The following is a 27,699-nucleotide window of genomic DNA, read 5'->3' as shown; positions in this document are numbered from 1 at the left end:
AGCAGGCTCCTGGGCTCCCACCTGGCCCCCGCTGGGCTGCTTCTGTTGGGGACCAGCCCTCTCTCTCGCTCTGTGTTTTGGCGACAGCCTTGCAGTGTTTCTGAAGACAGCCAGCCGGGTACCCGCCCAGCTGTCAGACAGTGGGCCTCGGGAGTCTGTGAGCGCCTCTGCTTAGGAAACCTAGTTAAAGAAACGATCGCAGAGATGGGGGCAGTTAAGCCTCTCTCCTCACAACTAGGCAAATCTCTTCCCTTTTGCGCCCAGGGCATGTTATCCCAGGATGCCGGGAGAGGGGCCCACACTGATGAGCAGACCAAACCCCAACACTGCAACAGGATTCGTCTATTTATTGATATTAAGACACTTCCCAGCAGTAACTGCTTTTAACAAGGACTCTAAAGGTAATAAAATGATGACAGCATCATAGACAAAGCATTGGTGAACATTCCTTGCAGAGAAAATTGGCTTTTCCTCTCCGGCCAGAGCGACCAGGCGCTACATGCCGTCCCAGGCGTGACCTCCCGGTCCCGAATATACGCGCCCCGTCCTCCGGCTAGGCCCTCAGAGGACTCCAGGCTGTGGGGCGAGAGCAGGGACCTTCCCCAAGCCCCTCCCACGTCTCAGAACCTTCCTCAGCTCCTCTGGACCGATTTCCCGCGTCTCCTGCTGGTGAAGCAAATGCTCACAAAGGGGTGAGCCACGGCCTGGTGACAAAACAACCAGCACCAAAAAGCTGGTCCTTCCTCTTCACAAAGTAAACACGACACTTTTTTACTCTCTCCCCGCTTTTTTTTTTTTTAAGGAAAGAAAAGTCTTAAAAATATATGGCACTAGAGTGTACAACTGCACAACTGCATCCAGTTACCGTTTCTTCCAGCTTCCAGGCCACGGTGCCCAGGCTTCCCCTCAGATGTAGAGCTGATGGGAGGCCAGGGTGTCCATGAAAGGCCGTACCAGGTTGTCTGTGGAGAAGTAGAAGATTAGCCCGAACGTGATGGAGATGGGGAGGGCGGGCAACGCTTTCTTGAACACGGCGAGCAGCAGAAGGGTCAGACACAAACCCTGCAGGACACAAAGGCGAGGGGGTTGGTGGTGACCACGGGTGTGGACGGGGGACGGAGAGCAGTCAGTGATGGTACAGTCCCTGGGTTCAGGAGCCCTGGACACCCCGTCATCTTCCCTGGTCCCCTCAACGGCTCTGTGAGGTGCCTGAGGGCAGGAGTTCTCACCCCGTAGCAACGCCCTGCACATGGACGGGTGAACCAGAAAGCAGGCCTCCTGACCCCTAGAACGGGGCTGCCACTACCAGACTACCTCCCCTGGCTGGCTGCTGGAGGGTGAGGAGCTTTCCCCAAGGGGACGTATATTTATACAAGAACTGGACGGGCTGGACTGAAAGCCAGCAATGTTCTCAGCAGCGGACACCAAGGGAACCAAGATGCCACGTGACCCCGCCCTGGGGAGCAGGCCCAGTGGCTGCCTATCCTGTTCTCAGCCCAGTCAATGCAGGCAGTGGTCCAGGGTGGGGACAGGAAACCAGAGTGCCTGCCCTATCCCTGGGGAGAGCAGGAATTCAGGGCAGACAATCTGGAAGTGGAGGAGCCTGGGAGTTCACTACCCCATCCCTGACACACACTGGGCAAATACAGAATGTCTGCAGGACTGGAGCCTCGGCCCTAACGTGCCACGTGCCACCCGGGGTTCACCAGGCAGAACACCGAGTATGCACCGTTCAGAGCCTCCACCTCTCCAGTCACCGTAAGACGCTTCCCCACCATGTGTATCTGGCCATGTTACGTGACATACAGGTCTCCAAATTTCACTGCTGGGGTTCAAAGTGATGGGCCCCCGTCTCAAGTCCCAGGAGATCCCATGGGGCTTCAGAACCCCATGGTGCCTGGGTGGCATGGAGGGAAAACACACAGCCCTGGCTTCAGAGACTCGAGTTCAAATCACAGCTCGGCCCTCACAGCTTTGTGCCCACGGGCCAGGCCCTCAACCTATTCCGTCTTCTGTAAATCTCAGGTCACCATCCCTGCCTCACAGGTGCCGTGAGACAGATGCACAGAGCTAGCCAAGCCCTTGGCACCCAGTGCACAAGCTCGGTAATGTCAGAGCCCCTGGTCACTGCTCCCCTGTGCTGTGCCTGCGTCTGTTGATGACCAGAACCTCCTGTAAACCTCGGTCTCACCTTGAGGATCTTCTTGGCAACCCTGCCCAGCCCCGCCAAGGGATAACAGCACCTGAAAATTCCCCTGGGTTCCTGGGCCCCCCACCAGACAGACCCTCAGGGGCCCCACTGCCCAGGGCTGGGCGGGGAGCATCCCCCAGCCCACTCACGATGAGGATGGCCACAAAGCAGGCCAGCGTGGTGTTCCAGTCCCCACTGCCCGTGGCTGCCGCCTTGCCCACCAGCACGCTGTAGAAGATGAAGTCTCCGAGGCCGAGCTTCACGCCCCCTGTGTGGTGGAGACAGAGGGAATCCATAGGTCTCGGAAGCCCCAGGAGGAAGCGGCAGAGAAGGCTGACCCCAGCCAAACAGCCCAGGTTCTCTGCCCAGCCCAGGGGCCAGAGTCCTGAGGAACGCAGAGGGCAGATGGGGTAGTGTGACTGCCCAGCTCACCTCACCTGGACTCTGGGACAAGGACTGGCTGCCTTGAAAGAACAGCAGCCAGTGGGAAAAAGGGGGAACCTGTAGTCTGAGTGACTTGCATTCTGGGCCGTGCAAAGCCAGCATTTCTGATAACTCGAGTAAAACTGGTGCTTGGCAGGCTTCCCTGGTGGCGCAGTGGTTGAGAGTCCGCCTGCCGATGTAGGGGACACGAGTTCGTGCCCCGGTCCGGGAAGATCCCACATGCCGCAGAGCAGCTGGGCCCGTGAGCCATGGCCGCTGAGCCTGCGCATCCGGAGCCCGTGCTCCGCAACGGGAGAGGCCACAGCAGTGAGAGGCCCACATACCGCAAAAAAAACCAAAAAACAAACAAACTGGTGCTTGGCACTTGGTTAAGACTAGAGCGAATAAAATGCATTGCCTGGGGCTGATGGGAGGCTACCCAACTGAGCGCTCAGTTTGAATTATAAATGCTTTTTAAGAAATTTAATTTCACTACTTTAAAGAACATGTACAATACCTGAGGTTCTCTGGAGACTCATGTCCCTTAAAAGTACGTAAATGTACATTGTGAATCAACTAAACTTCAATTAGAAAAATAAGTAAACATAATTTGTAACTAGTGTATCCATTACTGATAAGGAAACAAGAGCTTCTAGAATGCTTTCATTTGTTTCCTTTCGTACAACTGCTCTGTACGCTTGTTTATAGGATAATTTTATTCATCACAGACAATAAAAATGTTTAAGAAACAGACTTGAATTGAGGAGGTCTGCATCAAGGAAACATGCTCTGTCCTGTCTGCCCCCCTCGCCTCCCTTCTGGGCTCCAAGCAAGAGGCCCCTCACCTCGGTCTGTCCCTTCCTCCACGGCCCCTCTTCTCTGACTTCAGTTTCCTCACTTTGGCTCCTGCCTCGGCACAGAGCAAACACTCCAGTTTCGTCACCTTACAGAGGTGACTTCTCTTGCCGTGCCTCCTCTCGCCGCTACCCCCACTCCTGCTTCCCTGCTCTGCCTGCCTTCTCCCCTTCCTGCTCTCTTCTTTTTCAATCAGTTCTTTCTCAAAGGAACTGCGCTCACCTCCCAGGCACTTCAGAGATCTGTGGCGGCAGGTCCCATGTCCCCCAGCCAATGTGCTCTGGCCAGGCCACCGCCCGGACCCCATGGACACCCTCACGCTACCTGTCTCAGCGCCCTGTCCCCTGGCTGGCTACTCCCCGGGGTCCTCCACAAGCGCCCTTCCCTTCATCCCGTAAACGTCGCCCACGCTGTCCCTCTCGCTCTCCATTCTGACCCTACACCTTCCCTGGGTACCTTCTGGGGACCCGCAGTTCTGACAACATGTATATCCTGGTGACTTCAACTGGGGTCTCCAACCCTGACCTTCTCGAGCATCGCTCCCCTTCGTGTGTCCGTGGCGTCTCCATCTGATGTCCTGCAGAGCCTCCCACCTTCCCCCGTCACCCTCCACGCCTCCCTGCCCATCCCTTGCCCAGCCAAGTCCTGTCAGTGCGTCCCAGGTATGTGGTAGCACCGCCTCCTCTCAGCCTGCTGCCTGAGCTGGGCCCTCATGACTCTTCCCTCACCTGGTCCCCCAGCAGTCTGTGTTCCTTGCTGCTGCCCGGGATCTGTCTGGGATGCAGCTCTGCTCACTTCAATTCCCTGCAGCAAACCACTAACGGTTCCCCACAGCCTGCAGGATGAAGTTCGAGCTCCTGTGAGTGCTGTGCACCCTTGAAGGTCCGGCCCCCAGCTGCCTGGGCCACCAAACTGCCCCGAGCTCCCGGAAGGCCTCCTCCTCTCTCATCTGAGCCTTTGCCAATGCTGCTGTGTAACAAAGAATCTAACTGGCCTTTGTCCCTGGTTCCAGGAGGGAGACCAAATCCTTGGAATTTCCCCAGTAACAGAAGTGTCTGTCATTCAGGAGCCCCTTGGATCATTTATGCAAATGAGAGGATCAGGATGGCGCTGGTCTCCAGAAAGACCACGTGGTTATGTGATAAGGGGGCTGCGACTCTGGGCCAGACCAACCTCTGGGGAGAAGAGGGAGCCTGGAGATGAAGTCCAGTCCCGCGAGCAATGAGGCTCTTCATCTGGCTGGTCCTGATTTGTATCCTTTATACTAAAACTGTAATTCTAAGTTTAGTACTTTCCCGAGTTCTGTGAGTCGTTCTAGCAACTTTTCTAACCTGGGGGGGGTTGTGGGAACCCCCAGATCCGTAGCCAGTCGGTCAGAAGTGCGGGTGGCCTGGAGACCCCCAGGACTTGGGGCTGGCGTGTGAAGCGAGGGTGGCCCTGTGGACTGTGCCCCGGTGGGATCCGCGCTGACTCCGGGGGCTCAGTGCCAGGCCTGGGCTGCAGCCTGGCAGCCTGTCTGCCGGGTGGCCGACTTGCCCTTCCAGGCCCACCTCGGCATCATCTTCTTCCCCAGGTCTGCCCTGAGTACTTTATACCTCACCTCCTCCCACCTGGGCTGCTCCCACGGGGAACTTCTCAAGGGCAGAGGCTGTTTTAATCCTGCAGCACCTCCCTGTTCCCATGTGCCACCCGGCAATAGTAGGTGGTACGTAAACGTGTGCTGATGGAATGGCTATTTTAATCCCCTTGGGAACACAGCCATATGTTAGAACGTCTTTGGGTGTGTCTTCAGGACAGCCTTCCACACCAGCTCCTTCTGCCCCCAAACACCCGGGGCTCTGCCTGGGGGAGTCTCCACCCCAGCTCCACTGTCAGTCCCATCACGGAGCCGTGCTGTTGGCGCTGACCTGCCCAGCCCAGCCGGCCCTCTGAGCCCAGAGCCCACGCCTGCGTCCCCCATGGCTACACGGGGACGTCCTCAGGCCACGCAGGTGCACTCTGCCAGCCACAAACCTGCCTTTCTCCCTCATGTCCCTCCTCCCATGCAGCTCAAAACCCTCCCCCACCCCCCACGGCTCCCACCGCTCACGGGACACAGACCAGATCCCCGTTTTGATCCAGAAGGCCCCTCAAGTCCCTGCCTGCCTCCCTGCCCCATCTCTGCACTCGGGTCTCAGCGTCCTGCCTTCACTGGCTCTAACTCACCGTGCCGTCTGCCTCAGGGTCTCTGCTCCCAAGGTCCCCTCAGCTGGAAACGCACCCCCGCTGTGCGTCCCCCTCTCCGAGTTCCAGTGGCTCAGCCTCTGGAGCTCAGCTCAGAAGTTACTTCCTCAGGCGACTTCCTCGGACCCCTTGAAACAGGTCATGAGCCCCGTCAGCGCTCCCCATCACCCCGTGTTCTCCTTCACGGTCCTCCCGGCTCCGGGGAGGGCGGTCAGTGCCCACGCCTGCGTAGCTGCGTCCCCCAGAGCTGCGTCCGTACGACCGCCTCCCAGCACAGAGCAGGCACGCAGCTGGTACTCAACCAGTGTCTGCCACACACGAGGTGCAGCCTGGGCGTACAAGTCCCCGTGGCCTGCCGACAAGGCTGTGCCTTTGCAGGCTCCTCCTCGACTTTGCGAAGCCGTCTCTGATGTGGAAGGGGCTCCTCCCCTCGCGCCCTCCTCCCCTGACCTCAGGGGGCCCCACCCAGGCCCACGCAGACGGTCGGGGCACCTTACTTTCCTCCTCCTCCTCCAGCTCCTCCCCCGGGTAGCCAGGCAGGGGGGGCACAAAGACTTCAGGGTACGAGGGCTCCCCCAAACTGTCACAGGAGTCCTCTTCTGGGTGTCCGGTGTCGTGTGAGCAGGGAGCAAGGGAGAGAGACGACAGCCTGTCAGACGGTTCTCTGAGCTCAGGGCTCCCCTGCCCTTACCATCCCCCTACCCCCCACACCCAGCCCGACCCAAAGAGGATTCTCCAGTCCACACACAAGGGAAGGGAAGGGAGAGGAACGGGGCGGAGGCAGAGGAGCGCGGTCCCACCGCACTCGATCCCCAGGGCGTGCGTGTCCAGGGGGGGCTGGTCTTCCCACCTGCCCCTCCGGCCCTCGTGCCTCCCGCAGAGGCCAGGCCAGGCTGAGCTGGATGTGGTGAAAAGCCGCCCCCGATGATGAGAGGCTGTCAGCCCCCTGATACTCACCCATCTCTGGGTCGTAGGGGAGCTGAAGGGCTCCCTGAGAGGAGGGGTCCAACTTGGCCATGCCCACTGTCCACACCATGGCGGCTGGGGAGGGAGAGAAGGGTCAGGCCTCAGGCAGTACTACCTGTGGCTGCCCCCAGGGCCTGGGAGGCAGGCGGGCCAGTCTGTGTCCCCAGAAAGCCTGCACAGGACCCTCAGTTCCTGTGGGTATTTGCTTATGCCCCACTGTTAGGGGGCTGCTGGGGGTCCAGACTCACTGACCAGGTGTGGGCAGACGATGCTTCTTCCTGTCTTTTTTGGCCTCCTCACAAAAACAATGATAATGTTGTTAGTGAACAAGTTTGGTGAACTAATTATGTTTTTGTTTTATTGTGGTAAAAAAACATGTAACATGAAATACGTCATCTTGACCATCTTTAAGGGTACAGTTTAATAGTGTTAAGTATACTCACACTGCCGTGAAAGAGATCTCCAGAACTTTTTTTGTCTTGCAGAACTGAAACGTTGTACCCACTCCCCATCCCCCAGCCCCTGGCAAGCACCATTCCACTTTCTGTTTCTATGATTCTGACGACCTAAGATACCTCGTATAAGGGGACTCATACAGTATTATCTTTCTGTGACTGGATTATTTCACTTAGCATAATGTCCTCAAGGTTCATCCATGTTGGAGCATGTGTCAGAACCTCCTTCCTTTTTCAGGCTGAATAACAGTCCGTTCTCTGTATATACCACATTTTGTTTATCTGTTCTTCCATCCACAGACACCTGAGTTGCTTGCATCTCTTGGATATTGTGAAGAGTGCTGCTGTGAGCATGGGTGCACAAAAATCTGTTCACGATCCTGCTTTCAATCCTCTTGGGTCTATGTCCAGAAGCAGGACTGCTGGATCCTGTGGTACTAACATGTTCTCTCTCTCTGGCCTAGAAACTCTCTCCTGAACTCTTAACCCATCTCTCCAACTCTCCATCTGCATGTCCAGTGAGCATCTCAGACTCAACATGCCCTGAACGCTCTCAACAGCTGCCCCCCGACCCGCCCACCAGCCTTCTCCTTCTCAGTAAGCAGCAACTCCATCCTTTTTGTTGCTCAGGCCCAAAAAACTGACAGTAACCTTGACTCTCTTTCTTACAACCTGCACCCCAACCATCAGAAAATCTCGCCAATTCTGCCTCCAAGATGTCTGCAGAGTCCAAGCACATCTCAACGCCTCTACTGCTGCCTTGGGGCCAAACGCCAACATCTCTCTCCCAGATTATTATTCAGCCTCCAAACCTGGCTCCTGCTTCTACCCTTGTCCCTGATACAACCTTTGTGGTCCTGTTAAAACGTAGTCAGGTCAGTCCACAGTCTTCCAGTGGCATCACATCTCACTCAGCAATAAAAGCCAAGTCCCCACCATGGCCTGAGAGGATCTGACCTCCCCCGCTACCCGCTGGCTCCCTCTGCCTGGCCTCGGGGCGCTCCGAGCACACCAGGCCCACGCCCACCTCAGGGCCTTTGCACTTGCCGCTGTTCCTTCTGCCTGGAGTTCTGTCACCAGATATTCCTAAGGCGGGTCTCTGGTCAAATGACACAGGGTCTCCCTGACCACCTTCTGTAAAATAGCACCCCTCACTACCCTGGAGTCCTTCACGCCCACCCCCCGCCCCCCACTTTATCTTTCTATGGGGCTCTCACCTCCTGACTTATGTTTGCCTGTTGGGTCCCTGTCTGCCTCCCCTCCTAGAATGTAAGCTCCATCAGAGCACAGCGACGGTGAGCGGAAGTCTGACACGGCCCAGTCTTTCCATACACAGTCTCTGCTCATTTTTTAGGCTGTGCCTGGGATGTGCTTTCTCACCCTGGGGCCAGGCCGCCAGCGGCTCTCCACGACGAGCTCGGTTCTTCATTTGTATAGGGTGCCAACTCTAGCCATTCATAGGCTGTTTCCCAGTGCGCCCTGCAGACAACCGAGCCCCAGAAATTCAGGCTCTCTACGTGAATAACAGAGGGGAGGGCATGAAAACCACAGCGCAGTGAGCTCCCTGAGGCCTGGGACCTTGTGGATCTTGTTTCCATGGCAACCGCAATGCCCAGCACAGCGCCCACCACAAAGTATGAATTTGATGCATGTCTGTTGATGCCTTTATAAGTACAAATCCCCGAGTGCACTGGCCCCGAGGCCAGCAGCAACCCCGAAGGCATTCCCTTCAGAGACTTCACTTCAACCAGCCACGAAGCTGTTGAGGTAGGCCAGGGAAAGGTAGGCGCACCCTTCCCCCCCAGACCCCCACCCTAAAGAGTCCCTCTCCAAAGTCCCTTATCAGGGGCCTGGAGGGCTGAGTCGGTGGCCTTGGGCTCATGGGAACGCGGCCTATAGCCACCACGTGCCACTGGAGGCAGGTGGGAGGAAGCTGCGGGGCAGGACCACATCCCCGGTGTCCTCTTCCTGCTCTGACTTTCCAAGTTTCTTCCTGTCTAAAAGCAAGACACAGCCCACCTCCATCTCAGAAGGTGGAGCCCTCCTGGTCACCGAGGCTGCCTCGTCTCCTTTCGTCAGGGAAACGGTTAACTATCTCCTCATCACCTCCGAAAGCCATGCATGTATCATATACTCACATGAATATATCAGGGCAGGGAATATGGGCTCGTTTCTCTCCTGGGCAGTTTCTACCAGCATTCTCAGCGGCCCTTTGGGGCACAGCACAGCCACGAGATCTGGGAAAGCAAAGACGTCCTTGGCATGTTAAGAAACATGTTTATTCCCAAGCAGCCCCCAGAGAGGAACCAGCCCTCTGAACACCAGGCGTCGGAGCGAGCGTGTCCCAGAGCCCCAGGCCGAGGCTCTCAGACCACGCCCTGCTGCTCCAGCAATCCACCCCCCACCCCGGGTTTCAGCCACGATCCTTAGAGCCTGCACTGGCTGGAGCCCACAGTGGGGTCTGAGCGGTGTCCAAACAGGCTAGCTGCAAACAGGGAACTGCTGTGTGCCTCAGAGACCAGAGGATGGGCTTGAAGTCCCACTTCTCTGAGCCCCAAATTCCTTATCCTAACAACGTAAGAAGCAGCACGGGTGATGGCTATCACACTGATACAGGCGGCTCTCCATATCTCTGGGTTCCGTATCCATGGATTCAACCAGCTGCGGATCAAATATATTCAGAAAAATATCCCAGAAAGTTCCAAAAATCAAAACTTGTATTTGCCGCACATCGACAGCTATTTACATATTGTTTACGTTGCGTTATGCATGACAAGTAACCTAGAGACGATTTAAAGTGTTCGAGAAGATGTGCGTAGGTGATGTGCAAATAATACCTCATTTTACACAAGGCACTTGAGCATCCTCGGATTCTGGTATCTGAGGGGGTTCTGGTACCAATCCGCCGAGGATACCGAGGGACGACTACACTAACTGAAGAGCAGCTAACATTTTGGGTGCTCGTTATTTATCGGTACTGTGCCCAGTCTCAGGGTTGTTCTGAGGAACAAATGACTTCCAGTGTGCAAAGCGCTTAACGGTGTGAGTGCTGTTATTAGTAACCATGTCAACAGTCACAATTCCACAGGACCCCACTTGTTTTTTTTTTACAAAGGTGAACTTTCTAGAAGGGGGATCATCGAGGCCTCCCGGGGCGGGGTGGGGGGAGGGGAGACTTCTCCACACCCATCACCCTTGTCCAGCAGTGAGGACTCAGCCCTGGACGTCACTCCATGGCCCACCCCTGCAAGCCCATGGCCCACCTACCGTACACAGAGATGGCGCCCAGGATGACCCACGCAGACCACTCTGGGAGGTACTTGATGAACACCAAGGCCATGAGCGCGCTGATCATGATGAGATAGGCCTGCTGCAGCACCAAGGGGCCCTTCCAGTGGATGCACACCATGCCCACCGCCCCGAAGTTCCAGACGGTCAGGAACAGGGTGGGGTAGTCCATGGCCACATTGTAGGTCTTGAGCACTTCCCTGCGGGACCACAGTCAAGCCCGTGAGCTGGGAAACTCAGTGGAGATGTTAGACCCTGACACAGTTCAACACCCTTCCATCATTAAGTCCCAGCATGGGTTCTTCCAACCTCTGGCTTCACCTGCTGACATCTCCTTCCCTGTTTCCATGAGCCCCACATGTAACCACTTGAAAAATTTATGAAACGGTGGGGAGTACCCCAACGTCTCATCCTTGGGCTGGTTCCCATAAACGTGCGCCGGCACGGCCTGGAAGACCCTCTGCCTGTGGAAAAGGTCCTTGGAAAAGTGTTCTCTCCTGTCCCTCCAGTCTCTTTGGGCCCCTGGGTCAGGCTGATGTCCCAAATCCAGGGCAAGAGAGATCCCTTTCCCCATAAACTAGGAGGTACCCAGGCCCAGCCCGAAGATCAGAATGTAAATTTTGAGGGGTTTCTGCCCCCGAATCCCCACCCCCGCTGGGGTTCACAGAGAACCCCCTCTGTGATGGCTCTGCGTTATTTGTTTTAAATCAGGAACCAGAAGGAGACGTGTGGCCCAACTCGCAGCTCCACTCCCGTGTCGAGGAGGCCGGGCTCCTGGAGCAGCAACACGGGGAAGGTGTGGAGACCAAGGGGCACCCTTCCCTCCCAGGTCCTTCAGACCCACTCGTACCACAGGGGAGGGGTCTCGAAGGACCCTGTTGCCCACCAGCTGCCACTCACCCAAGGTAGATGTAGGTGAAAAGGAACAGCAGCATCAGGGAGGACATGATCAGCCAGCCGTGGATGAACTAGACGGAAACAGGCAGCATGATCGCAGGCCCCGGTCCTCGGGACTGACGCCCAGGCCTGGAAACCCTTCTTCCTTAGGCTCCTCCCTGACTATGTTGGAAGGTGGCCATTTTACAGATAAGGAGGGCACAGACGGTCAAGGAGTTCTCTCCAGGTAACCCAGCCAGCATACGAAGGAGCTGGAGCTCCTTCAGGTCTGAACACCTAGCACTCTACTCCTTCTGGACACGCCAGGCACATTCCACGCTCTGGAGATAAGGCTGGCAAGGTCTCTGCGCCCACTGGCTGCAACCCAGTGTGAGGGCAGTGAGACAACAGACACACAGACACATGTTAGCATGAAGTGATAGGGCTATGAAAAAAAACCTGGCTGGATAAAGTGACAGGAGACCCACTGGGGTGCTATTTTATTAGACAGAGTGGTCAGGGAAGACTCTTGAGGTAGCCTGTTTAGAAGAGTCAGCCCGGGGAGTCACTGCCCACCTGAGGGCCTACAGACAGGTCTTCAGAAAGACACGTTCCTCCTCCCCTGGCCAAATAAGGGAGGGTCAAGGGCGAGGGTGGGGCTGATCCTCAACCAGTCCTTCAGGCAGCCGGCAGCGGCATGGTGGTCACCGCTACCAGCCTCCCTGGAGGCCAGAACCATCGGTCACCAGCTCAGGCCGCTGGGGACCTCAGCGGCCACCTGGTCTGTCTGCCATGCTGTGCGCTCCACCCAGAGGGGAAGGGGCCGCCTCTGGAACGTGCTGACCCTCCTCATCCCACCTGGGCCTGCCTAGTCCACCGTCATCTCCTGCCCGCGTCATGGAGTAAATCTTACTGCACGGAGGGTCGAGCTGCCTCTTAACAGTCCCTGGGAGTGGTCGCGTGACACCTGCTGACCAGAGCAGTGCCGGCTTTTCACTGGCCATGCTCCTTCTAGCTTGTCCTTACGTGTGCTGTATCCTCTGCTCCAAACACAGAGCCCTCTACCCTGCTTCCTGCCACCCACGGCCATCCCTGCCCCAGTTACGAACTCTGCCTTTATACAGGTAGCTATTTACTGAGAAGCTCCAGCTCTCGGACACGCCCCCCACCCCCACCGCTCACCCCCACCGTCACCCCCGCTGGGACGGGGCTCGTCCCTCTAGACTGAGCCTCCCCATCTGTCTCTACCTGCTCCACAGATGGCAGCAGCCTAATATCAAGGGCCGCACATGCCTGTGTGTGAACGATTTTAAATCAGGTAATGTCTAGTTCAACTTCCATTCAGTCTTCAGGGCTTCAAAGCCTTCCTTGGGAGAAAAGCCTGAAACCCGTGCCTAAAAGCTTACGGATCTCTATGGACGATTTGGGCCACGTGGGACTCAACTCCCCTGTTCCTCCCTGGGACCGCCCCGCAGAGCAGGGGGCCCGCCCAAACATCTCCCAGTGTTGGAAGACCTCGGCACAGCAGCTGTACATCTCCAGCCGAAAGGGAAATGGGAAAATAAAAATAAACTTGGAGGGGAAGTATATCGGGTGAAAGGAGCCTAAAATAGAACATCTCACTTCTTCGGAAGGAGAAGCAAAATAAAATTAACTTCTGAACGTGAGAAGTAACCCTATGAACACTGCAAAGAGGAACTCAAGTAAGTGGGATTATGTGTAAGTTCAAAGGACAGGAGTATTAGGTAATCCATGGCGGGGGGGGGGCAGAGGTGGGGTGGGAAAGAGTACAGGCAAACCTCAGTGAGTTTGGGTTGGGTTCCGGACCACGATAAAGAGAGTACGCAAGAAAGTGAGTCACAAATTTTTTGGTCTCCCACTGCACGTAAAAGTTAACGTTTCTACTATGCTGCAGTCTATTAAGTGTGCAATAGCATTATGTCTAAAAAAATTTTTAAAACAGCATCAATTGAAAAATAATGCTGTTGCAAAAATGGCACGAACAGACTTGCTCAACGCAGGGTTGCCACAAACCTCGAATCTGTAAAACACGCAGTGTCTGTGAAGCCCGATAAAACGAGGTATGCCTGCACCAAAAATCAGGGTCTATTTTACAGAAGAAAAATGAACTCTGTTACAAAAAAAAAAAAAAAAAAAAGGAGCCAGGGTTGCTGCCCAAGAGGCACTGAGGCATGGCAGGCAGGAGGAAAGCAGGCGGACCGGCGCTCACCTTGTAGCAGCGGTACTTGTAGAGCACGACCAGGAAGATGGTCATGACGACAATGACGCTGATCATGATGAGGGTGTTGAGCACGGAGTTGAGGAAGCGCTGGCCCACCGAAGATGTGTCCTCGGTGAAAGGTGTGTAGATGCTGAGGGAGGGGCAAGGGCTAGGTCTCTGTGCCCTGCCTGCTTGTACGCCTCACCCCGAGGGAGCCTGGACCTGGGGTGCAGGTGCCCTGGGCACCCCTGCCCCTCAGCACCGTGCTCTGGCTGCCCTGGCACGCGCTGCCCACCATCCCCATGAGCTGCCCTGCCTTCCCGTCTCCTGGCTCCTGACTTTGGCCTATGACTGAGCCGATGTAGCCGCACGGAAGGGCCTGGCTGGCCTCACCAAGGCCTCCCCTGGCCCCCACACCAACTCAACCCTCCCCTGGAAGTGCTTCTCCCGGCTGACCCCAATCCCCAGCTCTGGTCCAGGGAGACCCATCGGTTCCCTACATCCACTTCCTTATCAGCCCCATCGAGCCTAGGACGCCTCCGCCCCCGCTGCTTCCCCTACCCACACCCAGCGTAACCCCATAGCTGCACAGGCAGCTAATAAACTCAGAAGGTAATTCATGGATCCCTCGCTCTGGACGTAGGGAAACAAACTGCCCGCGAAGCGCTCAAGGTCTCTTAACGCTTTTCACCTGAGCTGCTCTGAGTCACCCCCCCATCAGACTACAAGCTTCCTGAGGGCAAGGGCTTCTTTCTCTACTCTTTTCATTAAAAAAACCATAAACGAAATTTAACAAAAACTCCCTAAAAAAAAAAAAAAAAAAGATGTTTAGAGAAGGTACTCGGCAGCAATAACCACAGGGAGGCTGGGGGAGGGAGCAGAGAGAGCCCTCCCATTTCCCCAGGCTGCTGCTTCTGCCTGCGTTTTCCTTATTAAAAGAAACAAAGTCTCCCGTGCAAGGCTGGAAGTGAGCTCAGAAATCATTTGGTCCTCCTTGGTTTACATTCATGGGGATATGAATGAAGAGGCCCAGAGAGAAAGCAACTTGCTTGTGGTCACGCAGTGATGGGGGGTACAGCCACACCTGGGACGGAGAGCTTGCCTCCTGCAGCGAGACCCAGCGTGCCGGAGCGCTGCCTGGCGGGTGGCAGGTGCTCTTCTAAGCCCTTTATGTGGATCAACTCACTCAATTCTCCTGGTAACCTTGTTATCAAACCCATCATACAGATGAGGAAACTGAGGCCGAGAAAGGTTAGCAGTGTACCCAGGCAGGTCACATAGCCAGGAGGCAGTGGACGGACCAGGGTGTGGACTCGGGCAGCTCCTCGGCCCTGCTCTTCACTGCTGGCATGGGGCCGACACAGGCTGCACTCCCCTCCCCCAGCTCCCCCTCCCCCTCCCCGCCAAGCCCCCAACTCACAGCTGTCCATTCTTCTCCGTGTAGAAACGCACGGACTTGATGGTGGCCACCACCACGACCATGCACAGCGTGACAGGCACGAACAGCATGATCACGTGCTTTGCCCCGTATTTGAGGGTCAGCTCCTCCTCCAGGCCTGGTGGCCGCCCGGGGACCCCGCTGCAGACGTAGCGGTCAGGGTCCTCCTCATGGTCCTCCTCGCTCTCCTGGCCTCTCTGTGGGAAACCACACTGTGAGGGCCACGGAACGCCCCCCCAGAGGCCTTAGCGATGTGGCGCATGGGTGTTTTGGAACCGGAAACGAGAAGTTTGAATGTTGCTTTCCAGATGTAAGAACCAGTCTATGGGCTGTAGTTTAGATGTGGGAGTGGTGGAACTGCAGGACATTTGAAAAGTTTATGAGGACAACGAGAGATTTAAGTTGGCGCTGACCACCACAGATTCAGGAGGGGAGGCCACTTTGCTGTGGACGAGGACGGTCCACTTTGCTGTGGACGAGGACGGTCTGCAGAATGGGTCTGGGGCATGTCTAAAGATCTGTCCCCTCCCTCAGTGTAGGGACTCAGGATGCCACTCAGTTCTGTTCACATGGCCACACTAATTTGGCAGGCCAGGTGATACGAGGAGGGCAGAAATTAAACTCTGTTGGTTGAAACATCACAAACTAGAATGGTCAGCACACATGGGGATGTGGGGATTGTCTCTGATTGTGAATAAGACACTGGGAATTTGCAGAGCAAGAAATTACTTTGAACTTTTGAACTTTTTGCACCCCGCCCCGCCCCCCAAAGCAAGCATGCAAGATTTGCAGCTCCGAAGCGAAGAGGCGAACTGGGCATCAAGCATCTGGGAGGATCTGGGTTACGGATAAATGATGAGGCGGCGAAGGAGGACAGGACGCCAGGCGCTGGCACACACTGATCTGCAAGGATTTGTTTTGGAATTGTGGCAATTCAGAATCATTAGCTGCTCTGTTAATTACATTAACAGCCAAGACAAAGCCAAATGAAACAAAAATCAAAAGTGGCTGTTCTTTGGTATCAGTTCTTGGCAGAGAGAATTCCATCTATATATTCATCTGAGAAAGAAAGGAACACTTAATGAACAGGAACTGAAAGAGCTGAAATGCACAAAAACTCCAGGAGATAAAAGACAAAGCAACTAGCAAGAAATGGGCTAAGGAGTAGCTGTGCAGTGGTCTTGAGCTGGTGAGCTCTCTCTCAGAGCCCAGAGGAGGATAGGAGAAGTGAGCTCAAGTTTCAGCAAAGGGAAATAAGGCTGGCTGGAAGAAAAAATTACTATAATGGGCAAAACGAAGAACGGAATTTAGGCAAATTCAGATGTTGTGTTACCCTGATGAGGAGGGAGGTGGCTTGGCTAGATGACTCTCCCAAGTATATCCTCCACTTCATATGTTACAACCTCCTGCCCTGCAGGCTGCAGAGGCAAAATCACAGTGCAGCCCACCCCTCCTGCTACGGGCTGAACGTCTGCGTCCCCCAAACTCACATGCTGAAGCCTAACTCCCAATGTGATGGTGTTAGAAGGTACGGCCTTTGGGAGATGATTAGGTCACGAGGGGGGAGCCCTCACAAATGGGATTCGTGCCTTATAAAAGGGGCCCGAGGGCTTCCCTGGTGGCACAGCAGTTGAGAGTCCGCCTGCCGATGCAGGAGACACGGGTTCGTGCCCCGGTCCGGGAAGATCCCACGTGCCGCGGAGTGGCTGGGCCTGTGAGCCATGACCGCTGAGGCTGTGCGTCCGGAGCCTGTGCTCCGCAACGGGAGAGGCCACAACAGTGAGAGGCCCGCGTACCGCAAAAAAAAAAAAAAAAAAGGGGGGCCCGAGAGAGCTCCCTCACCCCTTTTGCCAGGTGAGGACACAGAGAGAAGACAGCTGCCTATGAACCAGGAAGTAGGTCCTCACCAGACATCGGATCTGCCGGCACCTTGACCTTGACTTCCCAGGCCCCAGAACAGTGAGAAATAAATTTCTGTTGTTTATAAGCCACCCAGTCCATGGTATTTTTGTGATAGCAGCCTTGAACTAAGACACATCCCCAGCTCAAAAGTCAAACATGAATCAGGTAACCTCTTGGTGACCATGTCTGGCCATCTACCAAAAAGGTTCCCTCTAGCAGTTTCCTCCTACCGTCCTTTCGTCTCTGCGCTGCCTGTCCTGGCATCCAAACTCACTCTCAGGTTCCTGTGGAAATAGTAACCTGCACTAGGAAGGCAAACCTAAGGGGCAGGGCCAGGATGGAGAGAATCACTCAGTCCATTGCGGGGTCGATCTGTAATAGGCTGTGTCTGTGCAGAGTCTACTATCAAGCCTTCACAGACCTAGGATCCACCATGGTGGACCACCCGCCCTTTTGGCCAATTCTCACCTTTACTTTCCCCTCCCTCCCACATCAGAGAATGCCTGGTTTCTGTCCACTGGGACCCCAGGTACCTGTCCGGAGGCCTTGGACTGCTGGTGGGAACCTACCCACTGGGCGGCACCCTCTCCGTTCTCCAGGCCCTGCCTGCCTTCCTGGCAGGAGCGCGGCATGGGGCTCTCGGCTGACATCAGGGACGTCCGCTCGTCACACACTTCTTCCTCGCTGTCAGAGGCCATGAATGTGAGCATGACCCTACCTCCGAAAGTGCCTGGAAAAGGAGCACAGGGGACCTTATTCCACTCTCCTGCGAGGCAAAGGCAGCAGAGGGTGAGAGGCGGATTTAAGACCTGCACAGCCCGCAATGACCACCCAAGACGCGCTTGTCAAAGGACTGCTATAAAGCAACAGTCCCCAGGAGCCACTACTGAGGCTGCAGCAACCTCGAGAGGGACTGGCTAGAGGAGATCCAGGCCACAGGGGGCAAAACCCCCAACTAGAAATGTCAGAGCCCCTCCAAACTGCCAGCACACTCACTCATTCAATCAACAAACATCTGTTCAGCACCTATCGTGCGCCAACGACACTTCTGTTGTAAAAAATTAAAAACCAACCATCCAACGTGACAAATTATATAATCCAGGTGTTCATCAAGAGGTACAGAAGCACAAAGAAGGGACTAAAACTCAGAGATCAGGAGTGTTTTCTGGAGAAGATAACGTCATCTGATGGAGACAGATTTTCCCAGGGGGGAGGGAATGGCAGAGGGCATGAAGAATGTTCCCGCCTGAGCCCAGCACTGCCGGGGTTGGGGTGGTGATGCTGTGGAGGTGTGAAGGGTCGCTGGTGCCGAGTTCAGGAGGTGTGCTTCGTCCCCCGAGGACAGAGGTGACAGATCAGATCTCTGGTTAGAAATATCAGTCTGGCCACTGACTGAAAAAGGAGTAAAAAGAAGGAAAGGTGACCTCCCTGGAGACAATTGTGGGTAATGAAGAGGGCCTAAGGTGGCAAGAATGGATGGGAGTAAGGAGAGAGAATCCAGAATGGGTAGGAGGTAGACAGACAGGACCAGATGTGTGGGACAAAATGGGACAGAGTCCAAGACTAAGGCCAGACAGGGAGTAGGATGGGAGAAGCGGAAGAACAAGGTTTCAGAGGAAACACTGTGAATTTGATCCAGGAATCTGCTGAATGTAAATGGGTTAAAAGGGTGAAGATGCCTGGGAGGCAGCTGAGTGCTGGGGCCTGAGGTGGAGATGAGAGTCATGAGTTTAGAAGTGACGGCCACGGGAGCAGTGAGCCGAGACCACGAGAGGCGAGCGTGTGTGTGAGTGTGTGTGTGTGCGTGTGTGTGCGTGCATGCGCGCTGGGGAAGTACAGCTGAGTGTGGGACCCACAGGAAAAAACAAGGCTGTAGGGACCATCCGGGAGGGAGCCTGTCCCCCGGGACTGCTGTGCCGCAGTGGTGCGGGCAGAGCAGCACCACTGGGAAGCCGGGGCAGCCCGGAGCCCTACCAACATCCTGGGCAGGTCAGCTGGGCTAGCGGCTGGGCCAGCTCCCCCGTCACCTGCCTCCTGGGACCCTGGGGCAGCCTCACGCCACTCGGCACAGTCAGGTCTGCTCTCAGCTCGAAGTTCATCTCCACGTCAGTTGCCTCCAAGAATTTATGATTTTCAAATGGAGCAGGCAGGTTCCTTCTACTGAGTCAGCCAGCTCTGTTCATCTTGGCAGGGTCCGAGGCTGCTGCTGTTTTTGAAGACAGTGCCCCAGGCCGTGGCCTGGATTACTCCCAGCTGGACTTCTACTCCATCCCCAAGTACAGGCCTGCGGCAGAGCCTGACTCTGCTCACCTCACAGACTTGGGCCCTCACAAAAGGCTCCCCCGTGGCTCTCACAGGGATTTCAGAATGAACACGCTAAGCTCCCCAGGGTTCAGCAGAGATAAGACAAGTACAGGAGTGACAGCAGTAGTGACATCGGTAGGAAGTAAAGTACAGCAGCTGCCAGGAGGGGTGACGAGGACGCTGTGCTACTGCAGTTACGACTAAGGTGGAGACCAGGGAGGCAGTGGTGGGAGGTGGACCATCCCAGGGCGGGGCGTGGAGGCCTGACCGGGGAGGGGGAGCTGAAGCTAGCAGAGGGGGCCAGCCAGGGTTTTGGTGCTGAAGAGGGATGTGACCAGAGTGCGCTCTGTGGGAGCAGAGGGCCAGCTGAGCCCTCCTGCCTCTTCCCGGGAGGCCCCAGGACTAGTGTGGCCTAGGGCCCAGGAGGCGGATCTGCTTCTCAGCGCCCAGACCTGGGACCAGCAGAGTCTACCTCAGAGCCCAGCTGGAGGGGACACGGCTTTGCAGCCTCACAGGCTGTGAGACCTTGGGAAGTTCCTAGCTTCCATCATCTACAGTAACGGTAACGAAAGAAAACACTTAATGGGGACCCAGGAGGGAAAACTTCAAAGCGCTCCTCCTCTGCAAGGCTGGGCCCCACCAGAAAAATCCCAAACAGACCCCTGCCTGGACCCAGGAGATCCCCTCGCTGCCCACTCTGGCAACGGTGAGTCCATTCTGACTCAAAAAGGGGTACCGGCACGCAGAGCTGGCTGCATTTCTGCAAGCTAAACCGGGACACTCCAACTGGAGCAGTGCAGCGGCTCTTTCCACACTTTATTCTGTAGCACGTCAGATTTGTTAGGGGTGTGAATTAATAATTTAGTTACGATCTCACTCCTTCTATTCTTCCCACGCCTCTGGAGGGCCTGTGATTTGCCTTTACCACGACTGGAGGAGCAGATCAGGAGTCCCTGCATCTAAACGGCAGGGCTGCACTCCCAGGGCAGAGGGCAAGCTCATCCTTCAGAACCACAACAGCTGCAGCATCCTGGCTGCCTCTTCCCCTAGTGGGGAGATGGACAGACAAGGAGTGAAGATGCTTCTTGGAAGGAGACAGGGAGCTACGGGGCGGGTGGGGACAGAAAAGCACGGGACCCGGATCAAGTAAAGTCCTTCCAATTTCCATTTCTTCAGCCAGTCACCAAATCCCAGGAATGCACTTCTGCCTCCCAAAGTCTGTGAAGGACGCGCCCAGGGAGAGTGAGCTTAAAAAAGGACTGTATCCCTTCCATGCAGCATCGCATTGCACAGAGGCAGGAAGTCAGAAAACTACAAAACACGCTTTTCCATCCACCACATGTAATTCATGGCCTCCTCGCGAGAAAACAAATGCTCCCTGAGAAGATTCCTTCCCTCCTTGCACTCTGCCCGGGACTCCCAGAAAACCAGGGCACAGAGGGGCTGCAGCAGGGAAGGGCTGGACTTGGCTGTGGCTCTAATCGCAGCCCTCTGGGCCTGGTGGTCATGAGCTGAGGTGGAGGTGCCTCCCGGAGCTCCTAGCACCTGAGGGCATGGCTTAGGACTTTGAGAAAGCTGTAAGATGCTTGAGATGCTGTTTCTCAAAGTGGTCCAGGCCACCTGAGGGGTGGTGATAGAACAGCTGCTGAGCACTCACTATGCACTAAACACAACAGTCAGGTACGGGGTACTGCTATCCTTCTCCATTTCACAGATGAGGCAACAAGATTTAAAAAGTGATAGGTTCAAAGTCATCCTTGGACCTAGGTGGTCAGGTTCTGGGCTCTTAAATGCTACGCTAGGGTGCTTATTTAAAATGCAGATCCTAAGTTCCATCCTGGCCAAAGGTCCAGGGATCTGCATTTTGAGATGGTCCCTGGGCAATTCTTAGGCTGGTATTAGACCTTCCCTGGAGCTGCTGACAAGTAATCAGATGCCCCAGCCAGGGCCCAAACTTGGTACTGGAAGTGTCCAGTTACAGTTCACCTCCCTGTCTCAGGGGCAGGGCGCCTCGCTCACCTAGCTTGACACACCTACTGCCCTGTACAACTTGCTCGCTGAATGGGGGCGTGAAAGAACGAACAGTCCTTCCTCCTGAATACCCTGTGCCTGGTCAGAGAGCCACTGGGGAGGCAGATGAGCAGAAGCTTTTCAGACTAGGAGAGCCACAGGGGGAGAAGAGAGTGGTCTGGCTGAAAAAGCCCCCAAGCAATGCCCACCTCGAAGGAGGGTGTAGTAAAACTGGGGCTCAAGCGTCGCTGGTACCAAATGGACCAGCCTTTCTGAAGGCAGTAAAAATCGAGGGCTTTAAAAACATTCATACCTTTTGATCCTGAAATGCTACTTCTTGGAATCTGTCCTAAGAAAATAATAAAAGATTTACATAAAAACATGGTTGTTGCAGTCATTTATATATTTTTTTTAAAAAGTGAAAATGACCAAGATGCCTGACTCTGTATGATAATATATCCATTTGATGGGATCTAACATATGACTACTAAAAATCTCACTTCAAAGAATATTTACTAAAAAAAAAAAAAGAATATTTACTAACATATGAAAACAAGATGTTAAATTTAATAGATATAAAACTTGACATACATAATTATCTGAATTGTCTTAGAAAATGCATGTATATGAAGGATTGGCAAGAAATATTACAAAACATTAACGGTGGTTATCTTTGGATAGTGAGATTGTGGGTGATACTTTATATTTTTCTGCATTTCTCAAAGCTTCTATAATAAACATGGATTGTGCCTGGCATTTTTTGTAAAGCTATTAATTTTTTAAAGGGAAATAACAAGTATCAACATTTAGACAGATTTTCTTCCATCCCGCCTTCTCCCACATCCTCTCTCCCTGGACTGGGGGGAACAGATGGACTCGGGAAGCCTCTTTTACACCTTCTCCTAACCCCTCTTATTACCTGGTTCCTGAAGGAGAACAGAGCAGCTGGGATGTACTCCTTTTGCTTCTAAGTTGGAACTGAAGACTGATGATACTCTGCAATCCTTGGAGGGAAAAATCACCACTCAAATGTATGCAGATAAACAACCTTCTTGCTAGATGTTTCTCCACATCAGAGCACCAGTGACGCCAAGAACTCCTGCCGGGAGGCTGACTCACAGGCAGGTGCTGGTGGGACTGGGTGACTCTCCTACTGCTGATGTCAAATCCTATCAACCACATAGCAACCGGCTCTCCGTTCTCTCTGACGGAGCAGCGGGAAAATGCAGAGAAGCTAATGGGAGGAACAGGTGCCTAAGACTGCATTCTGGAAACCCTTCCCAGAACAAAGCACTGTGGCTGAAAGCTCCTTGGATTAGGATGTAAAATCAAACATCCAAAGGAGCCACTGCTCACTCCCATTAATCAGCTGAATGGGATCCAAATGCTGAATGAGCCAAACCAAGGGAGTGTGACCCAGAGAATTTCCCCAACCTTGCTGTGTCAGCAGTTCCTGCAGTTATTACAGAAACCCTGGTGACCCAATTTCCTCAACCTGATTTTCATTTCAGAGAAATGCAAAGGTTTTGACCTTAAAGTTGAAGGCCAATGGACCTAAGTAGGAAATCGATCTTTAAATGTCCTAGTAAACACTAGTGCCTCATGCAAAAAGATGGAAATTTCGGCTCCAAAAGAAACTTGGGAGCCACTGCACTTAAGACAAACAGGTGGTCAGCAGAGAAAGGCTTGCATCCGGGTACTTGTTTTTGCAGGTCTAACTGAACAGTGCCCCTCACTTCCTTTCATCACTGAAGGATAGTTGACTTCCAATATTACAGTAGTTTCAGGCGTACAACATAGTGACTTGATAGTTTTATAGATATTCCACATAACGTTATTGTAAAATACTGGCTATATTCCCTGTGCTGTACATTACATTCTTGTATCATTTACTTTATACATAGTTGTTTGCACCCCTTAATCCCCTTCCCCTATCTTGCCCCTCCCCGTTTCCTTCTCCTCACTAGTAACCACAGTTTATTCTGTTGGTCTGTTTCTGTTTTGTCACATTTGTTCATTTTATTTTTCAGTGCTCCCTCAAAGAGGGTGGCATTGGTTTTAAATGGGCCTCTGTCTATGGTCACATGGCTACTTCACAGAGCTCCCATGACCCCTGGGGTGTTCCCAGCCTTCCCTCATACTAAGGAAGAATTTCCTGAGCTGAGGAAATTCCCTTAGAAATTCCCACAGCTTGCCTGCCTGTCTCCCCTGACCGTGTACTGGCCCTGGCTGACCTTCATCCATCTGTCCATCCACCCTGCCCATACTCTGATGCACATCACTTGCCAGATGGTTCTCCCCAGCACAGGGAGGTGGGCTCCGCCGGAGCCAGGGCCTGAGTCCCACAGGGAGGCCCTGAAGTCCCACTCCGCCCTCCCAAGTCACAGGCCCCAGGCGACCCTATGGGGCCTCCTGAAACCTTGACCCAGGCTCTAGAGTTACCTCTGTCTGCCCTTTCCTACTCAGAAGTTCCCAGGAAACATTTTCTCTCATTTCCTGAAGGAGCCTGGAAAAGGGGCGGTTTGGAAGTGGCACAGGGAAGCTGGGAAGGTGGCCACCGTTGAGTAGGGCCCAGAAAAAATTGTGGGGTTTTGTTTGTTTGTTTTAATGAGAAGCAGTAAGCCAGTGGGCAAAAGCTGAGCCTTAGAAACTAGTCAGCTAGCTGACTGATGTGAACCACACACTGGGACAAGTGGCCCGCACACTCGGGCCACTTCACATGGCCCCTGTCCTCTTCTGTAAAAAGCAGGATAGGCACACTTTGCAAGATGACTGTAAAAACTAGAGATAATGTGTAAAGTGTCTGGCACAGAGCTCAATAGACGGTAGTTATAATGAAGATGAAATAAAGGCAGGGACTCAGTGAGAAGGGATAACAGAAGCCTGTTGATGGCCCTCTTGGAAAGCTACGATCTGCTAAACCACTAGACACACGAGTTGAGCACCAAGGTCACGCCTCATCCAGGCCCCGGGTGTTTCCACTTTAGCCCCAGTCCAGGGCACTCCGGCAATGTGAACATTTTGTCAAACAAAAGGGCAAGTCCGTAGACTGACGTCAGAGCTGGCAAGGACCTCATAGCCCATCCGGTCAGCACCCCATTTCCCATTTAGGGAAACTGAAGCCCAGAGGGACAAAAGGACAAAAGGTTAAGGCCCATGACCAGAAGCCACAGTTACAGCTCAGGTCTCCAAATTACCAACAAGGAGCTCTTTCCTGCTGCTGTAAAGTACTTGTGAGGGTCACATACTCAGTGGCCCAGGACCATAGTCACGCAGGTAGCCTACAAAACACAGACGAGGTCAGGATATGTCTCAGCAGATACGGTACAGCAGAAAGTGAGCACCCTTTAATTTTTCTTCCCACTGCTCCAGAAGACTGTATTTTAGCAAAGACAAATCAGCAACCCATTCTCCCAGGCAACGAAGAAACTGGACAGAAATGATCTCCCTCCCTCACACCTGGTCCTCCCTGAGGATCAATTTGAAATTACTTTTCCCCAGACTGTAATAACACAGCAGCCTCACCACCTCCAGGTCAAGAAGCCAACACTGATTACACAGGGCTTGAAGCCCATGTCAGATCCGGCCAGCTCAAGGTGCGGAGAACCTCTCAGGCCCTGGCCAGGGGCAGTGTGGAGGGTGTGCCAGCCTCAGAGCCCTTGTATTCCACCCCCAGCCCCACCCCCAGCTGCTGCAGTCCAGGAACAGGTGGAAATACTGGCAGAAACATTTGTTATCGTGCCAGTCCCCAACTAAACAGTGTCTAAAAGTCAAATCAACAGCTGAAAACCAGCCAAACATGTCTTCAATAAAACATAATGTGACCTACACGCACTGCTTTGGTTTCTTTATAAAAAATTTTTGTTTTTGTTTTTTGCTTTGCCAGGTAGTTGCTAATGGAGACCACAGAGCAATGTCCTGGGCAGTAGTGCAGTGACATGGGTAGGGCATGAGTGTGGGAAGCCTCCTGTGCAAAAACTCAAAAGATGAAGAAGACACAGCCAGCTGGGTTCAAATTCTGGTGCTCACAGCCATGGAAGCCACACAACAGGACAAGCTGCTTGTCTCCCTGAACCTCGGTTTCCCCTTCTGTAAAAGGGTTAAAAATAAGAACTGCTTCAGTGTGATCGATGCTCTTAAGACAACTGTGACAACCACTGTACAAAATGGCTTTTTATTGTATATGACAAACCTAAGTTATGTTATTGTCATTATTACCGTCAGTGACTTAGAGAGAGGCCAAGGTAGGTGGGAGCCTCTCATTTGGCAAAGCCTGGGGGTGCAGCGGGGCTGTGAGTAGCCACAAGGGAGCTGGGGGGGAGGGGCGACGGGCCCCCAGGCGCATCTGAGCGGCAGCCCCTGGCCACGCTCTTCTTTGTCCTCCTCTTCTTCAAATAGACAGGCTCAGGGCATTCACCTCCCATGCATGCACATGTCAGACTCTAGACTTGGTGCACGGATACTTCAACACCAAACGATACAGAATTTTTCCTAAAAACCTGACACAACCACCATCCCACTCCACAGCAACATTCCACCAAGACCCCCACCTCCAGCCACTGCCCTGAATGCTCCCTCGCACACCCAGGGCACAAACCTGGATGGCCTGCCTGACGGGTGGCTGAAGCTGCAGCTCTGAGCTGGAGACAGGACCCGAGGCCCTTTCACCAGCCGGGCTCAGACAACACCGCTGCCAACACGTTTCCTTGTCCCACACAGCCACATTCACACAGAGGGGAACCTGAGGCTCACACACCGGGAGCAGCTTATACGAAGCCTTTTAACTACTGCCAAAGGTCTTGGCTGAAGTCCTTGGAGACTCAGGTGTCTACAGAACGGGGTCTATGTAGAAGGCAGGGGCATCCATACCGGAAGCCGGGGTCTGTACCGATCAGTTACTCTCAGGACAGGCTGGCAACCCAAGTTGTCAATTTTGGGTCAAGTTGGCTCTGCAACTGTTCCGGATGGGATGGATGCCTCTCAGGTTCTCCGTCTGTAAATGAGGATGCAGGTACTGCACCAATCCACAGTTCGTACCGTAAAAAGGGAATACTCATTAAGGCACAGGCGGGGGCATTTCACCCAACTGTCAAAGGGCCGAGGTCTAGTTCCAGGGCTGGACAACAGAACTAGAGTCCAGGACAACGGGTTCTAAGCTTGGCTCTCATATAGCCGATCTGCGTGACCTTGAACAAAGTCACTTTAGCTCTGTGGGCTGAGTTTCTTCATTGATAAAATTTTCTTCAGCTTCAAAAGCTAGATTCTGCAAGTCTCCTTGCAGCTGTAAATGCCTGATAAAACGGCCAAATACCAATGATAACGAAACGGGAGTCTCCAAGCCCGGACCTGAGGTCCTGTTCCTCACGTACGCAGGAAGACCTCCGCCTCCCCTCCTGCCCCCGCCAAGCACTGCCCGGGCCGGGTGCCACAGGCCAGCAGGACTGGGCGCCCATTAGGTGCCAGCCAGGAGGGAGGAACACAATGCCGCGTCCGCACGCCTTCGAGACCCACGTGCACTGCTCCTTTAAATGCCCCGGCCCTGTAACAGCCCGCACCGCGTCCACCCCGGCGGGAGCTCCAGCGGCCGGGTGGACCGGGCCCTGCTGAAGGCCCGAGGCCTGGGGCCCCTCCCCGCGCTCCTTCCACTCCCCAGTTCCGGGCCGGCCCCGCCGCTGTCCCGGCGCCCTCCCCTCCCCGGCCACTGGAGCCGCAGCCCCGGAACCCTCCAAGGGGCCGCGACCCACCGCCGCGAACGGCGTGCGGAGGGCAGGGGCCGGCTCGCGGGTTGCGGCTCCACCCCGTGTCCTTCGAGCCGCGGGCGACCGGGCCGCGACCCGCGCGCACGTTCCAGCCCGCTCACCTGCTCCGCCGCGGTGCTCCGGCATTGTTTACGCAGCTGGCAGAGCGCCCGCCGGTCCCGGCGCCGGCGCAGACCCCGCCCCCGGCCCGCCCCGGCCCCACCCCCGCCCCGTAGGCGACGCTACGCTCCCCGGTCCACGTCGGGGCCCCAACCTGAGCCGCGGCCCTGGAAAGGCAAGGGGAGCGAGAGAGGCCTGGCTTACCCCTATTCGCCGCAGGGACCGCAGAATGGACCTGACGTTGGACTGAGCACTGACCTTAGTGTGAGTGGAGGCTGGGCCTGTAATGTAAGAAGGCCTTGGCGGCAGCACCATAGGACGGTAGCGCATTTGCTTCGTGGACAGTCTCCTGTCTTGTAGTTTTAGGTCCCCGCATTCCAACCCCCCCACCCCACCCCCGGTATTTACTCACAATAAGGGAGCTCTAGTGGCCTGGGGTGAGCTAACATCTTGAGAGTTTTCCTGGTCTGTATTCTAGAGCTTCAAAACTACCAGATAAAATTGAACAGGAATTAAATTGCTACCCATGACCTGAGAATTGACCTGGAACGTTGTTTCCAGGATTTGGAGTCCAAGGGGTGAGTTGTCAATAATCTGATATTTCTGAGTGAATTCATATTTTAAAAAGGTGAAGTTCACACAACATAAAATTAACCATTTTAAAGTGTGCAATTCAATGGCTTTTAGTA

At 54.4% G+C, this 27,699-nt stretch overlaps 1 protein-coding gene across 11 annotated transcripts; it reads right to left on the bottom strand.

The window, feature by feature from the left end:
* Nucleotides 1-349: 349 nt before the first annotated feature.
* Nucleotides 350-27,242, bottom strand: PSEN2 (presenilin 2). 11 transcript variants are annotated; one of them, XM_082650987.1, is made up of 15 exons: nucleotides 27,013-27,112; nucleotides 26,022-26,145; nucleotides 22,072-22,156; nucleotides 21,466-21,501; nucleotides 18,085-18,230; nucleotides 17,372-17,568; nucleotides 14,919-15,133; nucleotides 13,508-13,649; nucleotides 11,302-11,369; nucleotides 10,381-10,601; nucleotides 9,252-9,350; nucleotides 6,650-6,733; nucleotides 6,190-6,291; nucleotides 2,341-2,459; nucleotides 350-1,062 (listed from the first exon to the last, which is right to left on the bottom strand). In XM_082650987.1, exons 6-15 carry the CDS (start codon nucleotides 17,546-17,548, stop codon nucleotides 907-909), a joined length of 1,383 nt encoding a protein of 460 aa, XP_082507113.1. In that variant the 5' UTR covers nucleotides 17,549-17,568; nucleotides 18,085-18,230; nucleotides 21,466-21,501; nucleotides 22,072-22,156; nucleotides 26,022-26,145; nucleotides 27,013-27,112; the 3' UTR covers nucleotides 350-906. The 11 variants fall into 11 exon arrangements, 10 of the variants coding, with proteins under 10 accessions (XP_082507113.1, XP_082507116.1, XP_082507111.1 ...); XM_082650990.1 differs by lacking the exons at nucleotides 18,085-18,230; nucleotides 27,013-27,112 and adding an exon at nucleotides 27,215-27,242; XM_082650985.1 differs by lacking the exon at nucleotides 18,085-18,230.
* Between the last annotated feature and the right edge of the window lie 457 nt (nucleotides 27,243-27,699).

Source organism: Grampus griseus (assembly GCF_964374135.1).
Source record: "Grampus griseus genome assembly, chromosome: 1".
In the NCBI taxonomy this organism is placed as follows: Eukaryota; Metazoa; Chordata; class Mammalia; order Artiodactyla; family Delphinidae; genus Grampus; species Grampus griseus.
This window is presented reverse-complemented; position numbering and strand designations above follow the sequence as displayed.

Coding starts and splice junctions, on each gene's coding strand:
- PSEN2 (XM_082650990.1), bottom strand. CDS start 17,548: ATGCTCACATTCATGGCCTCTGACAGCGAGGAAGAAGTGTGTGACGAG. Junction 10,602..11,301: donor TTCACCTACATCTACCTTGG/GTGAGTGGCAGC, acceptor GTGGTCCCGCAG/GGAAGTGCTCAAGACCTACA. Junction 2,460..6,189: donor GCTGGAGGAGGAGGAGGAAA/GTAAGGTGCCCC, acceptor TCCACCACACAG/GGGGCGTGAAGCTCGGCCTC.